Source organism: Hevea brasiliensis, chromosome 16, assembly GCF_030052815.1.
Source record: "Hevea brasiliensis isolate MT/VB/25A 57/8 chromosome 16, ASM3005281v1, whole genome shotgun sequence".
Classification (NCBI taxonomy): Eukaryota; Viridiplantae; Streptophyta; class Magnoliopsida; order Malpighiales; family Euphorbiaceae; genus Hevea; species Hevea brasiliensis.
The window spans coordinates 36,304,558-36,327,820 of NC_079508.1; the positions used below are offsets into that span (position 1 = coordinate 36,304,558).

Consider the following 23,263-nt stretch of genomic DNA (forward strand, 5'->3'; position numbering starts at 1 on the left):
TATAAGCTATTATACCATACAAGCCTAACACTATTTCATAATCCTTTCTAAGAATAGCCTGAACCAAAAGTCTCAGCCTTCTTCATCTATTGCTCAACCTTCTTAAAGCATCTCATTCTCAAAATCTATGGAGGAAGATAAAATTAAACCCAAAAAAGGCAAACAGCAAGTACCTAGTGACCCTCTTTTCCAACAAATGGCAATTTCAGCTGGTCTCTTAATTAATGATACAGACTCCTCATCAAAAGATGATTTTAAAAAAGATTTGGTAGATATCACAAACTTGCTGATGGCAACTTCAACATACTATAATGATGGGATCACAGAACCTCATATAGAGCAATCAACTAATACTCATGATGAAGAAAATCCAGATAAGGTCCTTCCTAGGCCAACTTCTAGTCCTTAGTTCGCTCTTGATGATATTCCTCCAGCTAAATAGAGGGACAGAATGATAAAATTTCATACTTGGCTTTATCTCCAAAAGTCTAAACCGGATGTAGAATTATCAAGTATCTTGAAAGAATTCTCTTGTAGATTCATTGGATCATTAAGAAAATGGTTCCAGAGTCTTGGAGATTACAAGCATCTCTTGTTCTATCAAGCATCAGTCATAGGAGTCATGAATGCTCTCTATGAGGAATTCATTAGAGATTACACACTCTACAATAGACAAGGGTAACAAGAATACTTCGAGATGAAATATTATTCTTTAAAGAAGAAAGATATTGAATTTCATTATCAGATGATGTCTCAGAGATCCTATTTGTTGAATAGATACAATGATGTCAACTTGAGACACACTTATATTGCTTCTTTACTAGAACAATTACAACCTGAATTGTAATGATCAATCTTAGCAACTCGCAAAGGCATGACACAAATAACTCTGGAAGAAATTCATCAAATGACACTAGCCACTCTTGAAAAGATGTGTAATTAGCAGCATTTCCTGAATGATATACTGGACAATAACAAATCCTTGCGAAAAATATGCAGAAAGTCTTATCTTTCAATTAAATGCAAAGAAAAGAATTGCACCTGCAAATCCAAAAAGAAAAAGCATCTAAGGCACTACAAAATCAATAATGGCAAGTACAAAAAAAAAAGGGGAAATCTATCCAATTTTTTAAGGAAAAAAATCAACAAAGAAAAAAAAGTTCAAAAAACAAATATATGCTTTATCAATGGAAAAAGGGACATTTCTCCAAAAAATGCCCTCACAAGCCCAAACAAGCAGCAAAAGTGATCCAACAAATTCACTAGAGTATGCATCTAGATTGGAAAATGCCGACATTGAATCCTTATTTTCGAAATAAGAAGAAGCTGAAGAAGAAATTGTCTTTGCCCTAGAAGAAATCTATTCAGACGAAGAAAAATCTTCATCAGAAGATAATTTCGAATACTTCAGTATCAATACTCTTCAATCATGCCATCCGGTATAGCCCCTGAACTCAATTCCTATCATTGGTTTTCATGATATGAAAGACCAATTCCTATCAAATATGAGAGACCAATTCCTATCATTGGTTTTCTTGATACTGGTGCCCATAGAAGCATGACGAAGATGAAGCCTGGATGCCCCATTCAGAATTTTTCAAAGCCGCAGATGAGAAAGCTTTCCGCATCAACCTCATCACCAAAAGGCCCATTGGAATACAGCTCTTTCTAGACTGTATCATATGAACAAATGATTGGAACAACTTTGTCTGATAAGGATTTATTGATAGGATTTGATGCCTACCAATAAGCTCAACATCTTCAAATCCTTCCTACTGGTTTAAAATACAAAAAAACCTTCACCTTTGTTCCAAAGTTGTTCTTATTGTCTGAAGTTCCAGAAGAATTTATCAAATACAAATATCTGCTCACGCCATCTTGTACAGAATCCTATGATGACTTCTCTCACCCAGCACCTCTATGAAAAAATTGAGACTTCTTTATTAAGCTTCCTTTTAAGCTTAATAAGGATGTCAACCCTACAAAGACAACTCATCTAGGAATGACTCCAACAAATCCTCTATTAGCTCAACAAGAATGTCAACAGTTGCTTCAACAAAGTCTTATTGAACCCACCAATTCAAGATGGGCCTGTCAAGCTCTTTATATTGAAAAAAGATCGAAAAAAAAAATTCTAGGGAAAAAGACGATGGTCATTGACTATAAGCCCTTTAATCATTTCTTAATGGATAATAAATTTTCACTTCCATATATCAATTCTCTGTTCACTCACTTACAAGAAGCACATATCTTCTCAAAGTTTAATCTTAAAGCGGGATTTTGACAACTAGGAATTGATCTAGCAGAAAGATATAAGACAACATTCTGCAGTCCTAATACTCAGTATTAGTGGACCGTAATGCCTTTTAGACTTAAAGTTGCCCCCTCATTATTTCAAAAAGCCATAGTTCGAATCTTTGAGTCTTGACCCAATTTCACTCTTTGGTCCAACAATATGGGACTATGCTATCTAAAAAAAAAAACTATATAGCCCAATCTGATATTGAACTTTTGGGAATGAAAGTTGAAAATGGGAAATACCAGCCTAGACCTCACATTGCCCAAGAATTGCTCATATTCTCATATACAAATCTCAATATCAAATAATGTAGACCCTAATTTTGTGATTTATTATGAGTATATACATTGAGGTATTGAGGAACCCGATGATGAAAAAATTATATGACTGTAAGATATAATTAGAGGCATGGAACAGAATTATTAATTCCGTGGCATGATCTTGAAAAAAAAAAAAAATAATAATAATAATATGTTTTTTTGGAAAATGAATTTAATTAAATTTAAATAAAATTTTGTTTTGTTTAAATTTAATGTGTAGTTTTTAAATGTACCCAATTAAGTTTAATTGGGTCCCATGAGCCTAAGAAAGCCTAGTTAGGAATTTTAAATATGATCCATTTAATTTATTTTTTAAAATTAAAATAAAAAAATATCTTTTTCTTTATCCCTCTCATACAAACTCTCTCTCCCCCTTTGGCCCCACTCTCTTCCTCACTCCCTATTGGTAGCACCCCCTTTCCCTCTCTTCCTATTAGTTGAAACACCTCGTCCATATCTCAGTCTCACCCAAATTCTGCAATCCTAGTTGTTTAAGTTATATAAACTTTGTCACCCTGAGACTCCAAAACCTATCACACCTCTCCCCCAAAACCCTATAAATACCCTACTGGAGAAGGGAAGAAGGGAAGGTGGAGGAGAAGACAAAAAAATAAAAAATAAAAAATTAAAGAGATGAATAGTAAAAATTCTTTTAGTTCTTCTTTTTTTCTAGCGACATTTCTTAAAGGTTAGTTCTTTTATTTTCTTTTCAAGATCTATTCCATGTTATGTTTAATTATATATTCCTTATTTTTAATTTATTTTATATGTTCATATAGATCATGTAATCATGTTTAATTTGAGGGGATACACAACTATGCACATGTTCAGTTTTTTTCTCTCATATTTTTATTATTTTTCGTTATTTTCTGAATCTGTAAAAAATTTGTAAAAATTATATTCATATTCTACATGAAATTCTATTAATTTTAGGCTCAAGAATCATTAAAAAAGCTTTAATATTTTGTAAGTTATGACGGTTTGAAGTTACGGTTCCTGTAAAATCCGATTTGCAGGATACTCGACTTGTGAAGCCCATATCTCCCATGTTTCTTAATATTTTTGTGTAAATCTGATGTATAAATTAAGTTTGGAATCTTGTGAATCTTTTCCAATTAGTTTCGCATTCATATCTGTTATGATTGGTGAGTTATGAATTTTACAAAAAAAGTAGTATGATTCTGCTACTGGAAAAAGTTACGATTTGTGTAGACCATTCAACTACGGTTTTGTTTGGTTTATAAATTTTATGATGTTGTATAATGTTTTGGCTATCTTCTATAATTTTTTCATGATTTTTAAGCGTGTCTAACTATTTTTCGAAAATCAAATTTCTTGCTACTGTCAATCTGTCAGAATCTGAGAATTATATATTTATGTGTGTTCTTGTATTCTAATTGGTATTTGATCTATTTTTCTATGTTTTTTTTTTAATTCAATGGGTGTTATGAACTGTTTGGATCATGTTAGAAGACTTAGACCATTAGTTAATTGTAGTTGATTAGAAATTTTAACCCCTTTAGGAGACTAGAGTTAGAATTCAATGTAAATTGTTATTAGTATTTTCTTATTTTCTTCATTTTCTTTAATTTCTTTATTTTTTTTCCTACAAATAAAATTGATAAGTAGCCCTAAGGTAAGTACCAAAGAGGGCATTTGAGTGGAGCTTAAGTGAAGCTAAACGGGAGTAAGCCAGGGATATCATTGCCATACTAGAAGAGAAAGCCCTTTTTTAAAGGTAGCTTGCCCCAATGGCAACTGCATTTACCAACAGATAAGTAGCCCTAAACTCCTCTAATAACCATTGGCATAAAATTGTAGTAATAATAAAATTTTTATTTGATAAATTAAAATTAAATTTATTTTTAATTTAACCAATTTTTGCATGTAATTAATTTAAATAAATACTTTGTAAATTAAAATTAATCTTATTTGTAAATTAAACTAACATTGGCATGTAAAATAAATTTAATTTAATACTTAGTAATTGTAAAATAAATTTGCATGTTAGAAACCTTTATTAATTTGTGATTGTTTAGGCCTTATGTGATATTAGAATAAATTACACATGTACATAATTAACTTAATTTAATTATCCTTAAGGTAATTTAGTGAAAATTAATTAATTAGGTTAAATAGAAACATAGGGTTATTTGAAATTGAATTTGTTTGTAAATTAAATTCTCAATAATAAATTAATTTTAGTCATCTTGTAAATATCATTTAAATAATTAGCAACCTCATATATAGGAATTACTTGTGTATGAAAATTATTTGTAAACAACAGCCCTTTGTGAATTACTTGCGTGTGTAGGACTAGAATTCCATTTTTTAAGATGAAGTTTAATAAATGAATAATAAATAAGACTTTTAGAAACATTAATAGAGGACTGCCACTCGAATTAACGAGGTTAGACCAGGAGTAAGGGGTGCCTAACACCTTCCCCTTACGTACCCACTATCCCGAACCTAGACATTGGGCTATGATAATGACGGTTGTGAAAACTCTGCGAGGAGTAAGTTGCCATCCATGACCCTCGGAAGAAACACTGAATATTTCCCGGTTATTACCCGGGTGGCGACTCCTGTCTATCTATGCCTTCGTGGCATAAATCTTTAATACTGTGGTAATGTTATGGGAAGATGATACTTACCAGTGGTTTGTTCTATTAGGATTGTATGAAGTGCATGTCTAGGAAATGTTATCTAAGGAGGTGGTACTTAAGTGAGACCATTGTGACTCCACCATCTTTCTTGGGCATTACCTGGTTCATTTTATATAATTCTAATGGATGATATTTCGCCTCACGCCCCCTTCTCACAAATAGATTCAGCAATTTCTTAGAATTATCAACTATTTCAGAGACTTTATCTCTCATGTGTTCAAATACACCACCCAACTTTCCAAAATGCTAAAAAAGAAGGCTCCCACCTGGGACAAAGAGCATACCACAGCAGTAAAAGTTTTAAAAAAAATAGCCCAAAATTCTTCCTCTAAAAATTCCAAGCATAGGAAAAAGGATTCTCTAGACTAATGCTAGTGACGAATATTGGGGTACTATTTTACTTGAAGAACTCGATGGAAAGCAATAAATTTGTGATCATATAAGTGAACAATTCAAAGAGTCTGAAAAACATTATCACACAATTTACAATGAGATCCTAGCCATTAAGAATTGAATTAAGAAATTTGAATTTCATTTTATTAGCCATCATTTTCTGATAGTAATGGACAATTCATCTTTTTCAAAGGTACTTCATTTTAAAAATAAGTCCCTTCCGGAATCACAACTACCGATGCTCAAAAGCTGATTTGATAAATACAACTATACTGTCCAACATATAAAAAGGCATCTCAATCTCATTCCAAATCTCCTCACAAGACCTCCAAACATATCCCTACTCACTTCTCTTCAAACAATTCCTCCCATCTTTATGGCGAACTCCTCCAACTCCTCTAAAGCTCAAATACCCAAATTCCTCATTCCAGCAATAAAAACATTTCTACCTAGATGCACACTAACAATGACCCCGTCCCAAATTGTTGAATTTGGGAAAAACCATCTGTTTCATTTTCAAAACTTATCCAATGTTCTCAGACAACATAAAGACAGCCAGACTTAGTTCTGTCTAGATGCTCCATTTCTCACAATTTTTTTGTTTTAGTCCCTCAGATGACCTACTAATTGAAGAAAAATGGTTCTTATGACGCATGATGACTCTCTATGCCATTGATTTTGAAGTCCCCACAATTCCCATGTACTATTTCCTAAATGACAAAAACAATCAGGAAAAAGTAATATGAAATTTTCTTGAATAGTTCAAGCCAATTCCTCAATAGTGCAATGACTTAAAAAAGATCATCAATCACTATAGTCTATGGCATAGACCATCAGACAATGGTAAGGAATTCTACTCACTGTTCATCCTGCATCGTCCTTTTCTTAAACCTATGCACCATCAGGTATGTGTAAAATTTCAACCAGGTTATCTATTTTAGAAACTAAGGTTCGTCTACAGGAAAATGATAGGAAAAGAGTAGAGGTGAGATTGACTGAGTCAAAGGAAGAGGATGAAGAGGATGAAGCTGATTCAATAATAATGTTTAAAGATGGTATTGGTGTTATGCAACTCATGGTTAATTGATCTCCCTTACTCATCTCAAATTAAACCTTATTCACATCCTCCTCTTAAAACTCACAGGCTCTGATATAATGACTGGCCGGGAGCCCTCAAACCTGAGTTAAGTATAATAATACTCATGCAGTGTTGAGATACAATAAGCCAACATAGCCAAACAAATCCCAAGGCTTTACCCTTTTGTATTATTATACAGAACTATATTTGAAGAACCGTAGCAATAGATCAATGAACTAGTATTTTCTGATATACAAGATCCACTAAGAGTGGCAAGTGTAGAACATACTCATGCTTTAGTAGAGGATTATATGAATGATAGAATTTTTGACTTTCAGGATAGGGAAAGAAATTTAGACAACCATAAGATAAAGAAGCAGAAATGTTATTTCTTAGTAAGTCTTGCTACAAATGAAACCAAAACTCCCTTTATATAGGAGGAGACCTGGAACTATTACAATTATTTTTCATACAAATACATGTCTACCTAAAGTTAAGTAATGACATCTAATAAGATAAGAACTAGTTAGGTAGGCACAAAACTCATACCTAAGTCATATATGAAGACAAATAACTTATCTAACTGAAATTAATTGTATTGATATATATATCTTTCCAGCTTTAAGGGGATAACCTACTGTCAATTCAAATGGAGTTCTGAGGGCACCTATCACGGGTTACATATTGTAAAGCTTGTGCCAGTATAGCCTACAAGCTTAAATTTGAATTTTCTGAGCGTCCTTTGGTTCTGTCTTAGAAAGGGTTCTATTTAGAATGAATTCTGATTAGGATTTAAATTATTATTGTAATAGTCTAAATCATCAGAATCGATGTCCTTACCATATAAATCCTTCTTCCCTTCTAGACTCATCAAAGGGCTTGGTTTCAATATCCATATCTTTTGGATCATGTAAATCTTACCATAACTCTAAACTGTAGTCTGAAACTTCTTCAAGCTTTGCTTTTGGACATATAAAGGTTGATTTCAAAATTTGAGCCTTTAGTCTAAAGTTGTCGAATTCATGTAGATAGGCTGTAATTTTCTTTCTAAGAATAATGAAGGTGTCTCTTGTGATGACAGACTTAAAATAAGTCAGTTATTCATAAACTGAATTTTAAATACAGAGCATCCATTCAAGATTTTTGAAGAAAGGACAATGCATGATGAATAGTGAGCAGAAGTCCTTACAATCTTCTGATAATCTATACCACATACTATAACGATTGATGATATTTTCGAAAAAATATCATTTAATTTTTTATTTAACAAAATGATTATTTCATCATTATTTTAAAAAATATATAAATTAGTTATATTTTTATTATGTTTATTTTGTAATTCATTCAGTCATTTTAACTGTTAATTAAAATTTTATTCAATTATTGTAATTTAAAACGCAATCATATAATATCTATATTTTTTAAATTTTAAATTATTTAATCTCATTGTCAACACCATATTTTGGCCCTTCACCGAAGTCGATGAACTTTGAAAATCAACCCCCAACCGACATTCTTCTGTTACAAGTGAGTCGATCAGGAAATAAACCGATCCCACATCTAATCGAATGCTTGCCGATCTCTCGACAAAGGAGATCAAACCAATATCATATCTCCATGCCATCCCGTCTTATTTCCGATCTCTCCTGTATACATATTGGGGAAAATCGTTTTATAAAGTTAAGGATTCAGTCCGACTTAATGGTGTTTCGGATCTTAAGTATTCAAATCAAATGATCTAAAGTTCTATCCAGTATTTGGTCTCTGCTTAGGCCGATCTCATGATTACAATGTTCTTCCGACCTCTTATACTTAGATTAATAATCGCTTTTAAGTTTGATGTCCTAATACGTTCAAACAATCAAGCACTCATACAATTTGGATACTTTCCGATCTCATCAAGAAATTGAACAAAAAGGATTTCATTTCATCTCAAAATAAAGGTTACAAGTCATTCAGCTGGAAGGTCACCCCCAGCCTATTCTCCAGGTACATTGACATTTCGCTCAGCCTCCCTCTCTCTCGCGATTTCCTCCTCGCTCTCCTCTTCGTCTTGAGGAGCCAAATCCACCATCCACGAGAAATCTTCCCCAGGATAACACCTCTTGAGCTCAGCCAGAAGATCATTGTGGGCATTCACATAAGCACCAGCTTCCCTCGTCACAGCATCTTCTTCTTTCGCTTTGATTTCTTCGGTAAGGCGAACAACATCGACAATTCAGAGCGCCCGAGCTTCTCTAAGTTCACGAGCCTGTTCGGCCAACTTATCCTCATAGGATTTCATCCGACCTTCAATTTCAGCAATATAGTAATGGGCGGATGAAAGTTGGGCTTGGGCAGAAGCTGCGTTCTGGACCGCTTTTAGAATTTCTTGCTTCAGAAGATGAACCTTTTCCCTGATTATATGCTGATTCACCAGGCTCTCTACGCTCAAACTCATCGTCTGAGCCAGGAGATCGTCAATGCTACCCGGGGTTAGCCTGTTCCGGTCTTCTTGGAGACAGATGGAAGCTCCCAGAACTTTGGCCAAGCCCAAATTCTCCCGAACTGATCGGTTCTTCTCTAGGGAATGAATGAGGACCTGAGCACCTCGAGACAGGGTCCTCACAGTAGGTTGAGAAAACCCACCTTCCGCACTAGAAGGAATAGGTGGAGGTGGTGGTTCCTCTTGTCAAGGGGGAGAAGGAGCTACCTCTACTTCTGGGACCAGTTGGCCCGAAGGTCAAGACGAGTCTCCCGGCGCTTCTCCTGAATCTCGCCTTGGCGTTTGTGATGCCGCGGCGATCTTCATTTCTCGTACCTTCCTGCCTCCCTCTTTCGCTTCCGGCTCTCCTTTGAAGCATCGCCGCTTGCCATACCTGCACAAATAAAAGTCAGTGAGTTCGCTAAAGTTCAAAGATCAGAGATATAGAAGGTACCAGGGCCAAGGTCAGAGAGCTAAAGCTCGTAGTCTTCATTGGCGATCATCCGCATTAGCCACCATCTCAGTTCGGCCATAACAACGTATAAGCACGAATACTTGTGAGTGGCCGCCTGATCCTTCAATTCCATTACCATGGCACCCTCGTCCCTACTCAAGGCAACCTTCTTTGGAATTGATGAGCCCAAATACTGCCAGCTACGTGGGAAACCTTTAAAACCGTTTGGAATCTTGCTCCTCAACATAAAGAAGTGATTCTTCCAATTCTTCAGTGAAGAGGGGAGATCGGTTAAAAGCCCACAGTGCGGTTTGGCTTGGAAGAACCAATACTCGTCGTTCTTTCGACGAGTAAGTCTATGCAGCTCGCAAAAACCTTCGCTGTAGGCTCGAGCTTCTTGGCTTGGCATAAGCCTCTAAAAGCCACCAGAATTCGCCATGAGTTCGGATGTACTTAGGCTATACATACGTGGTGGAGCTTCAGAACGTCCTTGTAGAAGTTATCAAGAGGAAACCGAAGCCCGACTTTTAATTGCTCTTCATATATCATGATCGCATTATTTTCTTCAAAGAAGTGATCGGCTCGGAGATCGCAATGGCATCTGATAAGCTCGTACGAGTCGGTCCGAAGATTGTATTATTAACTAATCAATTGCATATCGGTTTCTTGGAGGACTGATGGCAACTCGTCCACAGGAAGATTCTCTCCCAGACGAAGGTGTTCGTCTTGATTGTGCCGCTTGACCGTGGGCTGAAGCAGAGGCCGTAGGAGGCTCAGGTCGCCCACTTGGCCTGACCACCTCAACTTCGTCCGACGTCCAAGAAATTTGGACGGAAGGAGGGCTGGCCGCTCTCTGACCCTCGGCGCCGCTCATTTTCAAAGAAATAAAAGAAGTTTAACTTAGAGAACGATTAAAACCCTTACCGGAATGTGATCGGTGCCAAAAAAAACTTGAAAAAACGAGAGAATTTTGAAGTTGCTAGCAAAGTGCTGAAAGTGACATAAGAGAGCAACTGACTGACCCTCCCCCTATTTATACCCGTCTGAGCATTTAATGCTCACGAAGCCCCAAACGGTGCTTCGGTTAGCTGAATCGACCCACTTTCTTGACACGTCGCGACAAGGTTCTAGAAACACAATAATAAAATCGAATAAAATGAGATCGGCTAGTTAGGGTTATCGGATTGTGCGAATCTTCAGGGCCGCAGATCGGCTAATGACTATTTAGTTAAAGATCAGATCGGATATGCACATTAGAGATCGGAAAACAACCAATGCAATAATTAAATAATAACCTTCAAATAAAATTTCATTTCATTTCCAAAAGGTCAGATTATATCATTTGGCGATCTCAAGATATCGGATTACATCATTAAGAGAACCTTTAAAAGGTTAGGTTACATCATTTGGGCGATCTCTAAAGATAGGCACTACATCCTACCTAGTAAGGACCTATGTCAAAGCCTAGTCTTGTGGCTGAATCAAAAGATGTGTTTGATCAGAAAGCTAGCCACAGGCATTGGAGAGATGTGCAGCTCAGATGGAGTGACTATGACTCTCATGATGGTGAATGGAGTCATCGTCGATGTCATCGACCAGAATCGAGCTGCAGTCGGGACACCTGATGTGGTGAGGAGCCAAATAAACTTCAAGAGGCAATCACCGATATTAAGATGAAAATTAGCAGTCCTCTCGCCCGAGATCGATTCACCGATTATATCGGTAGACCAATTCGAGATCGGCACGATCGATGTTTTCGATCTTGATCGATAAATCAGTCAGGTTCCCTCACTGTCATCAGATATGGTTCTCATGATTCTCCGATCACCGGGATCATAAATTTTCAGTCGAGGAGCAATGAGAACAGTCGGAAAAAGATCAAAAGCAGTCGCCATAATCGGAATTGTCACCGGAGAAGCTAGAACAAGAGAAATGGAAAAATGGAAGGAGGAGGAATGAAGTACAGAGGAGTTTTCTCGCTGGTACATATATATAGGGGCCTGAGCATTTATTGCATACAGAAACCGAAGCGGATGCATCGGTAACCGAAGAATTAATTGCTTTGACTAAGGCAGGTCGGGTAAAGAAGAAAGTTCTAGAATGGGAGAGATCGGGAAGAGGGGCCCGATATGAGAGATCGGAAAAGGGTCATAACAAAGAGATCGGAAGAGAGATCGGAAAGTTCGAAGAGGATGAGATGACTTCCAATAACTCTCTACATAATTAGAGCCGAGGTAGTTAAAGCATTGCAGGCATGATCAAATCTTCACCGCACGCCCCATTTGCAGAATCCCCCACATTCTTGTGAGCGCCAAAGCGATTATGGCGATTACATGCGTCTCAATCTCCACCATTGATCATACTTGTAAGGACAAACCCGAAGCCCTTGGATCAAAAGGCAGACGACAGGTCCAGCGCCTTTTATTCCCAGCCTTTGGATCTGTCCTAACAGGCAAGATCCTGAGCCGTTGGATTAAGAAGAGAAAGGACAGATATTCTGAATAGAATCCCAACCGTCTGTTTTGATTTCCTTTAATTTTCAGACATCGGATTATGTCCTTTTAAATCCAAACCTTCCGTCTCCCCAAGGGGAGATCCTGACCCTTCATTAATAGCACCCGTTCCCTATAAATACCTACATGCAATACTGTAGAAGGGACGAACAAAAAAAAGGTGGTTGTGATTATAGCAGAAAGGCTCTGAAACTTAATTCAGTCTTGCTGCTTTGCCATTCTAAGCTTGCATAAAAATTGAGAAACTTCAGAAACTAGTTTTCTCGAGTATCTCTATTGATAGAGTTTTCGAACCCTGAAATCCTTCATTTTCAGTTTGTTCGTCACTCTACCACACCATTTCTGTTTAGTCTTGTCTTTATCACCCCAACATCAACACATTATTCTTTCAGCTTGATCTCATTCTGACCCGGTTTCCGTCGCTTCGGTTCAACTGCATTTTAACCTGGCTTTTGCAATCTCGAAGTAAGTATTGGTCCTTGTATCACCAGCTTTCAACTCTACAATACTTGTGATCTCCAGAGTCAGTTCGATAACCTTGACCTCACACAGGTAAGTGCCTAGACTGTCATTTTGCCTCGCGTTTTACTTTCCTTGCTTTTATTCTCGAAATTTTCATTAAATCTAATCATACTAAAGATCCCACGTAGATCCCTCCGGCTAATATTTATTCTCTTGAGTTTACTTTTTCCATTCATAAGTTCAAGTCATTTATTTGTTCTTAGTTCTATTTCCTTCGAACATAGGTGTTCCGGTTGCGGGTAACTTATAAGTAATTTAGTAGCAATATCCTAACGTGATAGTTTTTTTTTGATAAGTAAAAATAATCAAAGAATGAATAAGGAATCAGGCAGGAGAAAAGTCATGAGGTCGAGCTACTAAGCGCGTCTAGGAAATAGCATAATAGAGCGGGAATCGAGATAAGACCCCAGACTAGTAACCGAGAGAGATCGAATGTAGCCAGCCAAAGAGTTCGGACAAGGTAGTCATATACGAGATCGGTGAAAAGTTTGGTCTTATGTCACGAACACTTTAAGAGATCGAGGGAGAGTTCTTACCTGATCCTCATTCAAATGAAAACGCGGAGATCGGAGGAGAGTTCTTATCCGAGATCCTTCATCAAATTTTTAACCGAACACTTTAAGAGGTCGGGGGAGAGTTCTTACCTGATCCTCATTCAAATAAAAACGCGAAATACGGAGGAGAGTTCTTACCCGAGATCCTTCATTAAAACTTTAAGCCGAACACTTTAAGAGGTAGGGGGAGAGTTCTTACCTGATCCTCATTCAAACAAAATACGGAGATCGGAAGAGAGTTCTTATCCGAGATCCTCCATTTAAAATTTTGAACCAAAAAGGTTGGGGGAGAGTTCTTACCTGATCCCCATTCAAATAAAAACGCGGAGATCGGAGGAGAGCTCTTATCCGAGATCCTTCATCAAATTTTTAACCAAACACCCAAAGAGATTTGGGGAGAGTTCTTACCCGTTTCTCAACCAAAACCTCTATAAAATGTGTGGAGATCGGAGGAGGGTTCTTATCCGAAATCGCCCACCTAAAACTCTTGATAAAACATATCTAGAAATCGGTAGAAACTTCTTATCTGAGCTCTCTTAACAAAATCAAAATTAAAATAACACAACTTCAATATGCAAGATAACTTTATTTAACACCTATTCACTAAAGGGCCCTCTCACGAACTTGTGTTCTTGGGCACCCAAAATAAGTGAAATATCAAACATTCCTTTATTTTGCACAAAGGATTAACATCATCACTATCCCAACCCCCTAATTACCTTTTTAATTTATAAAAGAGCATAACATTAAATCTGTTTACCCTCGTTAAGGGACGAGACGGGATGCCTAACACCTTCCCCGCCCGTATACGGACCCTGAATCTAGAATCTCTATTTTCGAAGTGATTTCCTTTTGATCTGTTTTCACAAATGGTTTTCTTTAATTTCCCTCAAAATTAAAGTAGCGACTCCTCACTTTTCCCACTTCAGTAAGAGCTTTCGTACAGGCGACTGCAAAATACCTTGCTACACTCATAATAATAATTTCTCTCTTATTTAAATATATTGACTAATGAAAAATTTATTTTAAACTAAATGGATAGATTAAAGAGTAAATATAAATAACATAATTTTTCAAAATAAATAATCAAATAATTAATTTCATTAAAAATAAATGACTTCCTATCGTTTATTGGGCAGTAGATATCTTTGTTGTTTTTAACTTTTCATCACCGGTCATATAAGCTTTTAAATAAAATTTATAATCAAATAGGTCCACTATTAAAAATCAATATTTTTTTGGTAGAAAGTGTTTTAAGGGATGGCTCAATGAGGAATTACGGAAAAGTTTACAGATAACCCATAAAAAAATTAATAAAGTTAATTATTAATGAATAAAATATTAATTTAGGATTATTTTATAATTTATTTCATGAAATTTTTGTAAAATTTACTTTTTTTTAAGTAATTGTTAAATTTTAAAAATAAATTAAATAAAAACTATTTAAATTTTAAAAATATATTTAAAAAATTAAATTATAACTTACTTTGAATATAAATCTAGCCAAAGCATGCACAAGAACTTAATTAATAACCTTGTATATTTGATTTGTAACATTTAAATTGTTACATGCTTTCATATGAAAATTTCATGAATGCATTGTTTCTCGTGATTATCAATCTAGCCTGCACAAAGTTAAAAAATTGATGGTTGGTATCTACAAATTTTAAAGAATTATTATAGAGGTAAAAAAATAGTTAATTGTATAATAGTAAATGGTATTTTATATGATAAATAATTAAAGGTGTAAAAGTTAATAATATTTGATAAAAAAATAAATAAATAAATGTCTTATTAATATTTGTTTAGCCCTATTACCTAACCTCTCCAAAATTAACATTTCACCTCTAAAAAGAAAATAGATATTAATTAGATTAAAAATTAACTTAATACCTTATTATCATCTAAATAACAGTAATAAGAAATTAAAAGTTATAAGAGCAATAAATACCCCTATTTAACTTTATACCAAACGCCCATAAATGGGGTCAATTGCTACAAGAATTAAAAATAATAAAGTAGCCAGAGCAATTGTATTGTAGCTTGTATGATTAGGGTGTCTCCCTTCATCTCACATCTTTTGTCAGAGAGAGGATGATAGAGATAATTCATGGATCAAGATTATTCACCTTGGCCATGCTTTTCTATATTATTAAGCTTGTATACATAGAACACTCAGTTGCTAGCTTATCCCAACTGGAAAGCAAATGCCAAGCATGAGCACACAATGAAACAAAAAAATGGGAGCCCAATAGTTTTCAAACTCTTTTAATGCCTTAGTACGAAAATTCTCGCATTTTATCCTGGCATCTAGATATGATAAGGATGCTTCCACCAATGCAAATAAGTCTTCTCATAATGTAAAAGAAAATCATAATCAAGTAAAACCTAATGCAACATATCTAGTGATCATTTTCTTGAATTCTACTGCATTTCATGGATTCATTATCCAGAATTTATATTGCTTCAAACAACTAATGCAGAAAATTAAGCCTTTTGTAAACCTTTGAAGGGTGAAAATAATTGAATGTAAAATACTAACTATTCTCTTCATGATTTCTGCATCATATAGGCATGAAGATGCTCCGCTCTTCACCTCTGCTACACATGATCGTCTTAAGCAGAGATAATGAGAACATTTCCATAATTTTTTCCTACCACCCTACCTGATTCAGATCTCAATGGGAAGTAATATTTTCCCAAAGTTTAAATATTTTTGGGGCCAACCACAAACTTGGCTATGAAAAATCCAATTGTGTCAAGGGAAGATGATGGATCAAACCTCTGAACAAGTTCTTCTTCTCCAGGTCTTAACCACTCCCTGTGGAGACAAGCAATACAATTGATTACTTGCAGAATAAATAAATAAATAATAAAAGCCTTGCATGATAATTTCATAATAAACTTGTGACAGAAAAATCGTACAAAATGCCTGAGCACAAGCGTTTCTTTACCAATAGATGTATTACCTTGAACAAGGAAAATTATGGTGTTATATTTCCCAACTACAATTCTTTTCTTAAGAAATAAATACTTCAATGGTCATACAAATTCAAAATGGATGCTGAAGAAATTTAACACAGAATAGAACATTTCTTCATAAGTAGAAGTTTATATAGTTGAGATAAGAACCAATGTACTATGCCTTGCATAGTAAGGAAAAGGTCAATATAGAAATTGATTTCCACATTATTTAATTCGAAAAATTGTATAGAAAATATAAAAAAAAAATTGAAATAAATCCCTGGCGTATTATACACGATGTTATTTAAGCTAATAAACAAGCTAATTGACATGGAACAAGAAGGAAAGACCAAAGAAGAATAAAGAGAAGACCTAGTAACTCAATTAGTCAATTGAATTCGCCACCCAAAAACTAGATTAAAAAAAAAAATGTAGGCCCATATTTCGTTCAGATACATAGAAACAATTCTTCAGTGAACTTAATTTACCATGAACTATAGAGATACAAGGTGGGATCTACATAGGAGCACATAAAATGTTTACGATGAACTAAAAAGGGGTCCTAAAATAAAATAAAATTCTTTCAATAAAGAAAGGACATAACCGAAAGGCAAAAGAGAATCCTAAAGTAATCCTTAAGTAAACATTTTGATCTCCATCATCAATAGTTTGAATTTAACCAACAACCATATTGAGAAACAAACCGGTTTTTCCCCCCTTATTTGTTTTTGTTAGGTCCTTGCTGGACATGAAGCATCAGTTATCAAGAAAAGGCCTACAATCATACAGATTGAGGGGAGTGAAAACATCATGATAATTGACATACATAATTCAAGTTTGCATGGGTTCCATTGCTATCGTGATTAAAATAATAATAATTAAAAAAAAAAACCACCAAAATGTTACAAGGAATTTGAACTACATTTTAACGAGATTCAGTCTAAGGAACCTGACCGGAAGCTTTTATATGACAATCCATAGCAATTTCAAAGTTAAGAACATAATTAGGAAGCTGAAAGTTCAATCCTTTGTTGACTATAAAAGCTCATCACCTCCCACACATAAAAGACCAATTGTTTTGCGGTTTTCCATTTTGTAATAAATTTATGGAAAATGAGTTGAGAAAAACAAATAAAGATGAAAGAATGAAAGCATTCATAATTGCTACAATAAAGATGTAATGACAATCACTTGTACAAACGGTTTACATGACAGAAAAAAAAAAAAGTGTGCTTAAAAAATTCAAATAATAATTAAAAGGATTGCAGTACTTACTCCACGTATCCATCAGGAAATTCATGACCACCAATAAGGCCAGGTCCTCCAATCCTTGGGTGCTGAAATGCATCAAGATTGAAAAAGAAAAGGGCAACTTTGTAAGAACTCATTCAATCGCAAGAGCAACTCATACAAAAATATGTATGCAAGTATGCACAAATTTAGCACAGATATTTGTTTAATTTAATGAGGGCAGATTTACCAGAAATTGTTGGTTTTTTAGAGGCTAAGGTTGTTGTGAAGAGAAACAGAAACATATTTGAGACTTTTTGAAAATTATGATCTACATATTTTATTGATTGAAGCTCGAATTTATACTAGAAAACATAACCGAAAAATCATAAAATCTGCTTATCATTCCTATTCTAAGGCATAAAAAATTACTAAAATATTGCATAGAATCAAATAAGCATATGAAGCCCATAGAAAGCTCTTGTCATTCAATCTGCGTAAAAAGAAAAACTCACAAAACACAAAAAAAAAAAAAAAATGCAGAGATAGAGGGACTACAAAATTTCACACCAATTGTTCTATCAAAATTTGATATAGCAAATTATCAAAGCTTAGGCTGTTCAAATGACAGTTCATCTTGAGGCATTGGACAGGCTGTAGAAGAAGACTATTAGATTCCTCTAGTTGGAGCAAATCCAACAATGGCTCAAACAAAAACACATAAGGAGAAAAAGGCAACAAAAGGTAGAGCTAAAGCATGCCTATTTTTTGTTTTCTCACCATGATCATATAACTGGAGTATCCTGCAGAAATTTGAGAGTATTTCATAAATGAATATCAAGGCAATGAGAGAGCAAAGCACACGCGAGTGATAACTTTGTTGCGAGAATTTGAAACGCAAAAAATGAACAAGTCAGAAACAATCAAGAAGTATGTTGACAAGCTCTCATTGCCTTGGCACTCCTTGATAGTTTCTGACTCTTTCATTTTCTACATTTCAAATTCTCACAACAAATTTATCACTCGCATGTGTTTACCCTCTCATTGCCTTCGTACTCATTTTTTAGATACTCCCAAATTTCTGCAGCAGACTCCAGTTGCATGATCCTTATGAGAATTAAGAGTGAGACAGCAGAAGATAGATATGCTTTAGCTCTAGCTTTCCTTAATTTTTCTCCTTATGAGTTTTGATTTGAGCCATCACAGAATTTGCTCTAAATGGAAGTATGGAAGAATCTCATTGTCTTTTTCTTTGTGCACCACAAAAGCGTATAAACAATAAAAAAAAAAAAAAAAAAAACAAACAATCACAACAGTATTTACGTGGCTTACCCTCTCAACATAGGATTATGTCTAAGGGCATGTCATCTTCCACTATAATCAGATAAATCATCCATTACAAACTAAAAGCTATACTATCCATTAACCTAATTACACTTGTTATGGAAAGTCAATCACTATTTTATGGAAAGTCAATCACTATATTATTTCTCTGTATATTCTGTATTATGTATTCCTATTTAGGATTTCTTCCTAATTAGTAGAACACAATTATAGGAATCAATTGTATATATATACCCATGTACAGATTAATTGAAATCAATGAGAATCATCTCTTTCTACATAGTATCAGAGCAGGTCATCAATCTAGGGTGACTATTTGTTCTCACTACCCAGCTCAGGAAAGACCTTGGCCGCCGACCGGCCGTTTCAACCCCGATCAACATCGCCGGTGTCGCCTCAACCCCCTCATTCCACCACTGTGTGCTGTTGCCTGATCCAGTATACCATTAAAGGACTTCTGAGGTTTGGCTCTCAGATCCTATTTTGGTATTTGCTTGATTTGTGATTTTGGGTTATTTTGTTGCTATAAGCACTTTGGATTAGCGTTTCGGTTAGTTTTCTTTGTCTCAACAAATGGCAGACAATAAGAATGTTATTTCTGATGTGATTCCGGTGATGACTAAGATCACGGAACACAAACTTAATAATTCGAATTACCTGGAGTGGAATAAGACTGTTAGGGTCTATTTGCGTAGCATTGATAAGTATGATCACCTTACTAAAGATCCACCCACTGATGATACACGACAAACTTGGCTAAGGGAGAATGCTCGGTTGTTTTTGCAGCTTCGGAACTCGATTTATAGTGAGGTAATTAGTTTAATTAATCACTGTGAATTTGTTAAAGAATTGATGTATTACTTAGATTTTCTGTATTCTGGTAAAGGAAATATCTCCCGTATTTATGATGTTTGTAAGTCATTTTACCGTGCTGAGAAAGAGAATAAGTCGCTCACGGCTTATTTTATGGATTTTAAACGGGTATATGAGGAACTTAATGTATTGTTGCCTTTTAGTCCTGATGTAAAAGTTCAGCAGGCCCAACGGGAGCAACTGGATGTTATGAGTTTTCTTGCAGGCCTTCCTTCAGAGTATGAGACTGCTAAATCTCATATTCTCTCCAGTTATGAGATTTCCTCTTTGCATGAAACATTCACACAGGTCCTTCGTACAGAGAGTACTCAATCTTCACAGCCTGCCAGTAGTGCTCTTATTAGCCGTAATCCATATGGACAACAGGGTAATAGAAGTGGAAGTAGAAGAGGAATTACAGGCAACAGAAGTAATCAGCGTAATGGAGAGGCTAGTTCTAATAAGGACTCAAAAGAAGTCATTTGTTATTATTGCCATGAGCTTAGCCATACAAAATATGCCATGAGCTTGTCCGCAACTTCAGAGGAAAAATCAACGATCACAGATGGCAAATATGGCAGCAGAGAATTCTATAGTATCTTCCTCTGAGAAAACTATTTTGGTATCTGCAGAGGATTTTGCACAATTTTCCCAGTATCAAGCATCTCTAAAGCCTACCAGTTCCCCTGTCACTGCGATCACTAAGTCAGGTAAATCCACTACATGCCTTGTGTCTTCTTTATCCAAATGGGTTATTGATTATGGTGCGACAGATCACATGACAGGTAATTCTAGTCTTCTATCTGCTTTTCAGTCTAATCTCACTTCCTCTACTGTTACTTTAGCTGATAGTTCTACTTCTTGTGTTATGGGTTCTGGAACTGCGAACCCGACTTCGTCAATTTCTTTGTCTTCTGTTATGTGTCTACCAAAATTCTCTTTTAATCTACTTTCTGTTAGTAAACTTACTCGTACCTTAAATTGTTCTGTTTCCTTTTTTCCTGACCAGTGTTTGTTTCAAGATCTTACGACGAAACAAATTATTGGTAGAGGACGCGAGTCAGATAGTCTCTACATTCTGGAAAATCATGTACCGCAGTCGCTTGTTTACTCCAGTACCTTAACACCTCTTGAAGCTCATTGTAGATTGGGTCATCCTTCTTTGTCTACCATGAAGAAGCTGTGTCCTCAATTTCAGTCTTTATCAGTACTAGAATGTGAGTCGTGTCAGTTTGCAAAACATTATCGTTTGCCTTCTGTGTCTAGAGTCAATAAACGGGCTTCATTCCCTTTTGAGTTAGTTCATTCTGATGTTTGGTGTCCTTGTTCTGTTACATCTAAAACTAGATTTCGTTATTTTGTTACTTTTGTTGATGATTACTCTCGTGTTACCTGGTTATATTTAATGAAGAATCGTTCTGAGTTGTTTTCTATCTTTTGTGCCTTTTGTAATGAAATCAAAACTTAATTTAATATTTCTGTGCGCATATTAAGAAGTGACAATGCCAAAGAATACTTTTCAGCACAATTTCAGCCTTATATGACACAAAATGGTATTCTTCATTAGTCTTCCTGTGTGGATATCCCATCCCAAAATAGCATAGCCGAAGAAAAAATCGTCATCTTCTTGAAGTAACTCGTGCTCTTCTTTTTCAAATGAAAGTACCTAAACACTTTTGGGCGGATGCAGTTTCTACGGCATGTTTTTTTATCAATCGTATGCCGTCTTCTGTCCTTAATGGGGATATTCCTTATACTACTTTGTTTCCTACAAAATCTTTGTTCCCCATTGAACTCCGTATTTTTTGTTGTACCTGTTTTGTGCGTGATGTTCGTCCACAGGTTATTAAATTGGATTCAAAATCTCTCAAATGTGTCTTCCTTGGGTACTCCCGGCTCCAAAAAGGGTATCATTATTTCTCTCATACTCTTAATCGTTATCTTGTTTCTGCAGATGTCACATTTTTTGAGTCCACTCCATTTTTTCCTCCATCATCTGTGTATGAGAGTCAGGAGGAGGATGATCTCTTAATATATACTGTCCAACCAATGTCTAGTCCTCTCCCACAGCCTATTCCTTCTGTCTCTAGACCTACTCGACCTCCCGTTGTTCATGTTTATTCCAGGAGATTGAAGATTCCTGACTCAGATCCTCCACCAGCTACTTCGTTGGGAGATCCTGTACCTCATACTGACCATGATTCCGATCTAGACTTACCCATTGCTCTTCATAAAGGTAAACGTTCATGTACTTACCCTATCTCTTCTTTTGTTTCTTATAATCAATTGTCTTCTTGTTCTCGGTGTTTTGTTACTTCTTTAGACTCTGTTCCTATCCCTAATACTGTTGATGAGGCACTGTCTCATCCTGGCTGGTGTGATGCTATGAAAAAGGAAATGGAGGCTTTAGATGCTAATGGTACATGGGAACTATTGCCTTTACCCGCTGGTAAGAAAGCTATTGGTTGCAAATGGGTATTTACAGTAAAGGTAAATCCCGATGGTTCTGTGGCTAGGGCTGAATCCGAATATAAAGCCATGGCACAATCAGTATGTGAGGTAATGTGGATACTTCAATTACTAGATGAGACAGGTTTTAAGACCTCCCTGCCTGCGAAATTGTGGTGTGATAATCAAGCTGCTCTTCATATTGCTTCTAATCCGGTGTTTCATGAGCGGACCAAACATATTGAGATTGATTGTCACTTTATTCGTGAAAAGATTCAATAACAGATCATCTCAACAGGACACATCAAAACTGGAGAGCAGTTAGGAGATATTTTCACAAAAGCTCTGAATGGAGCTAGGATTGACTACATTTGTAACAAGTTGGGCATGATTAACATCTATGCTCCAACTTGAGGGGGAGTGTTATGGAAAGTCAATCACTATGTTATAGAAAGTCAATCACTATATTATTTCTCTGTATATTCTGTATTCTGTATTCCTATTTAGGATTTCTTCCTAATTAGTAGAACACAATTATAGGAATCAATTGTATATATATACCCATGTACAGATTAATTGAAATCAATGAGAATCATCTCTTTCTACAACACTCAAGAGAACCCTCACAATAAATTGCTCATAGTAAATATATTAATTAGTCCCTTTCAATCTCCTTTAAACATAACACAATATATTTATTACTTTAACTACTACATTAGAAAGGGTATTTTCAACTACAATGGATAATAGTCTCTTCCCCTTAGACTAGGCCCTTCTCCATATTAGGCCAAAGTCTCTCTCCTTCCATGGAACAACATACCTTAGGTCAAAACCTTTCTCCCTCCATGGGACTACAATAGGTAAGTGCCACTCTCCTCAATGGGCAAAAGCCTTTTCTTCACAATGGGCGAAAGCCACTCCTCAATAGTGGGCAAAGCCAAATTAATCTCTCCATAATATTCTTATTTATAGTGTTAATCTCCTCAACCCTAATTTAATTAGTGATCTCACTCAATTTAGGAATAACATTAAAATAAGAGATTTACTCTAATATAGGAAATAATTCTTTATCTTATTGAGGAATATTTCTCCCACTCAAATTATGAAAAGACATCTTCAAATCCCACTAGGATTTTGAGTCACAAATCTAACAACGTATATC

The 23,263-nt window shown here is 35.5% G+C and overlaps 1 protein-coding gene across 7 annotated transcripts in view; it reads right to left on the bottom strand.

The window, feature by feature from the left end:
- Positions 1-23,263, bottom strand: part of LOC110655056 (rRNA (cytosine-C(5))-methyltransferase NOP2C) — a 57,193-nt gene that overhangs the window by 14,586 nt on the left and 19,344 nt on the right. For 2 of the 7 annotated variants that reach the window (XR_009144698.1, XR_009144700.1), the window contains exons 12-13: positions 17,503-17,564; positions 15,806-16,084 (exon numbers count right to left, since the gene is read on the bottom strand). Coding sequence is in view for 2 of the 7 variants with exons in the window: in XM_058137574.1 (XP_057993557.1) it covers positions 15,970-16,084; positions 17,503-17,564 (177 nt within the window). In the remaining 5 variants the exon portion in view is untranslated. Of the gene's footprint in view, positions 1-14,774; positions 14,889-15,181; positions 15,460-15,592; positions 16,085-17,502; positions 17,565-23,263 lie in introns of those variants that run through there. The other 5 variants (XM_058137574.1, XM_058137576.1, XR_009144699.1 and 2 more) reach the window with 4 other exon arrangements.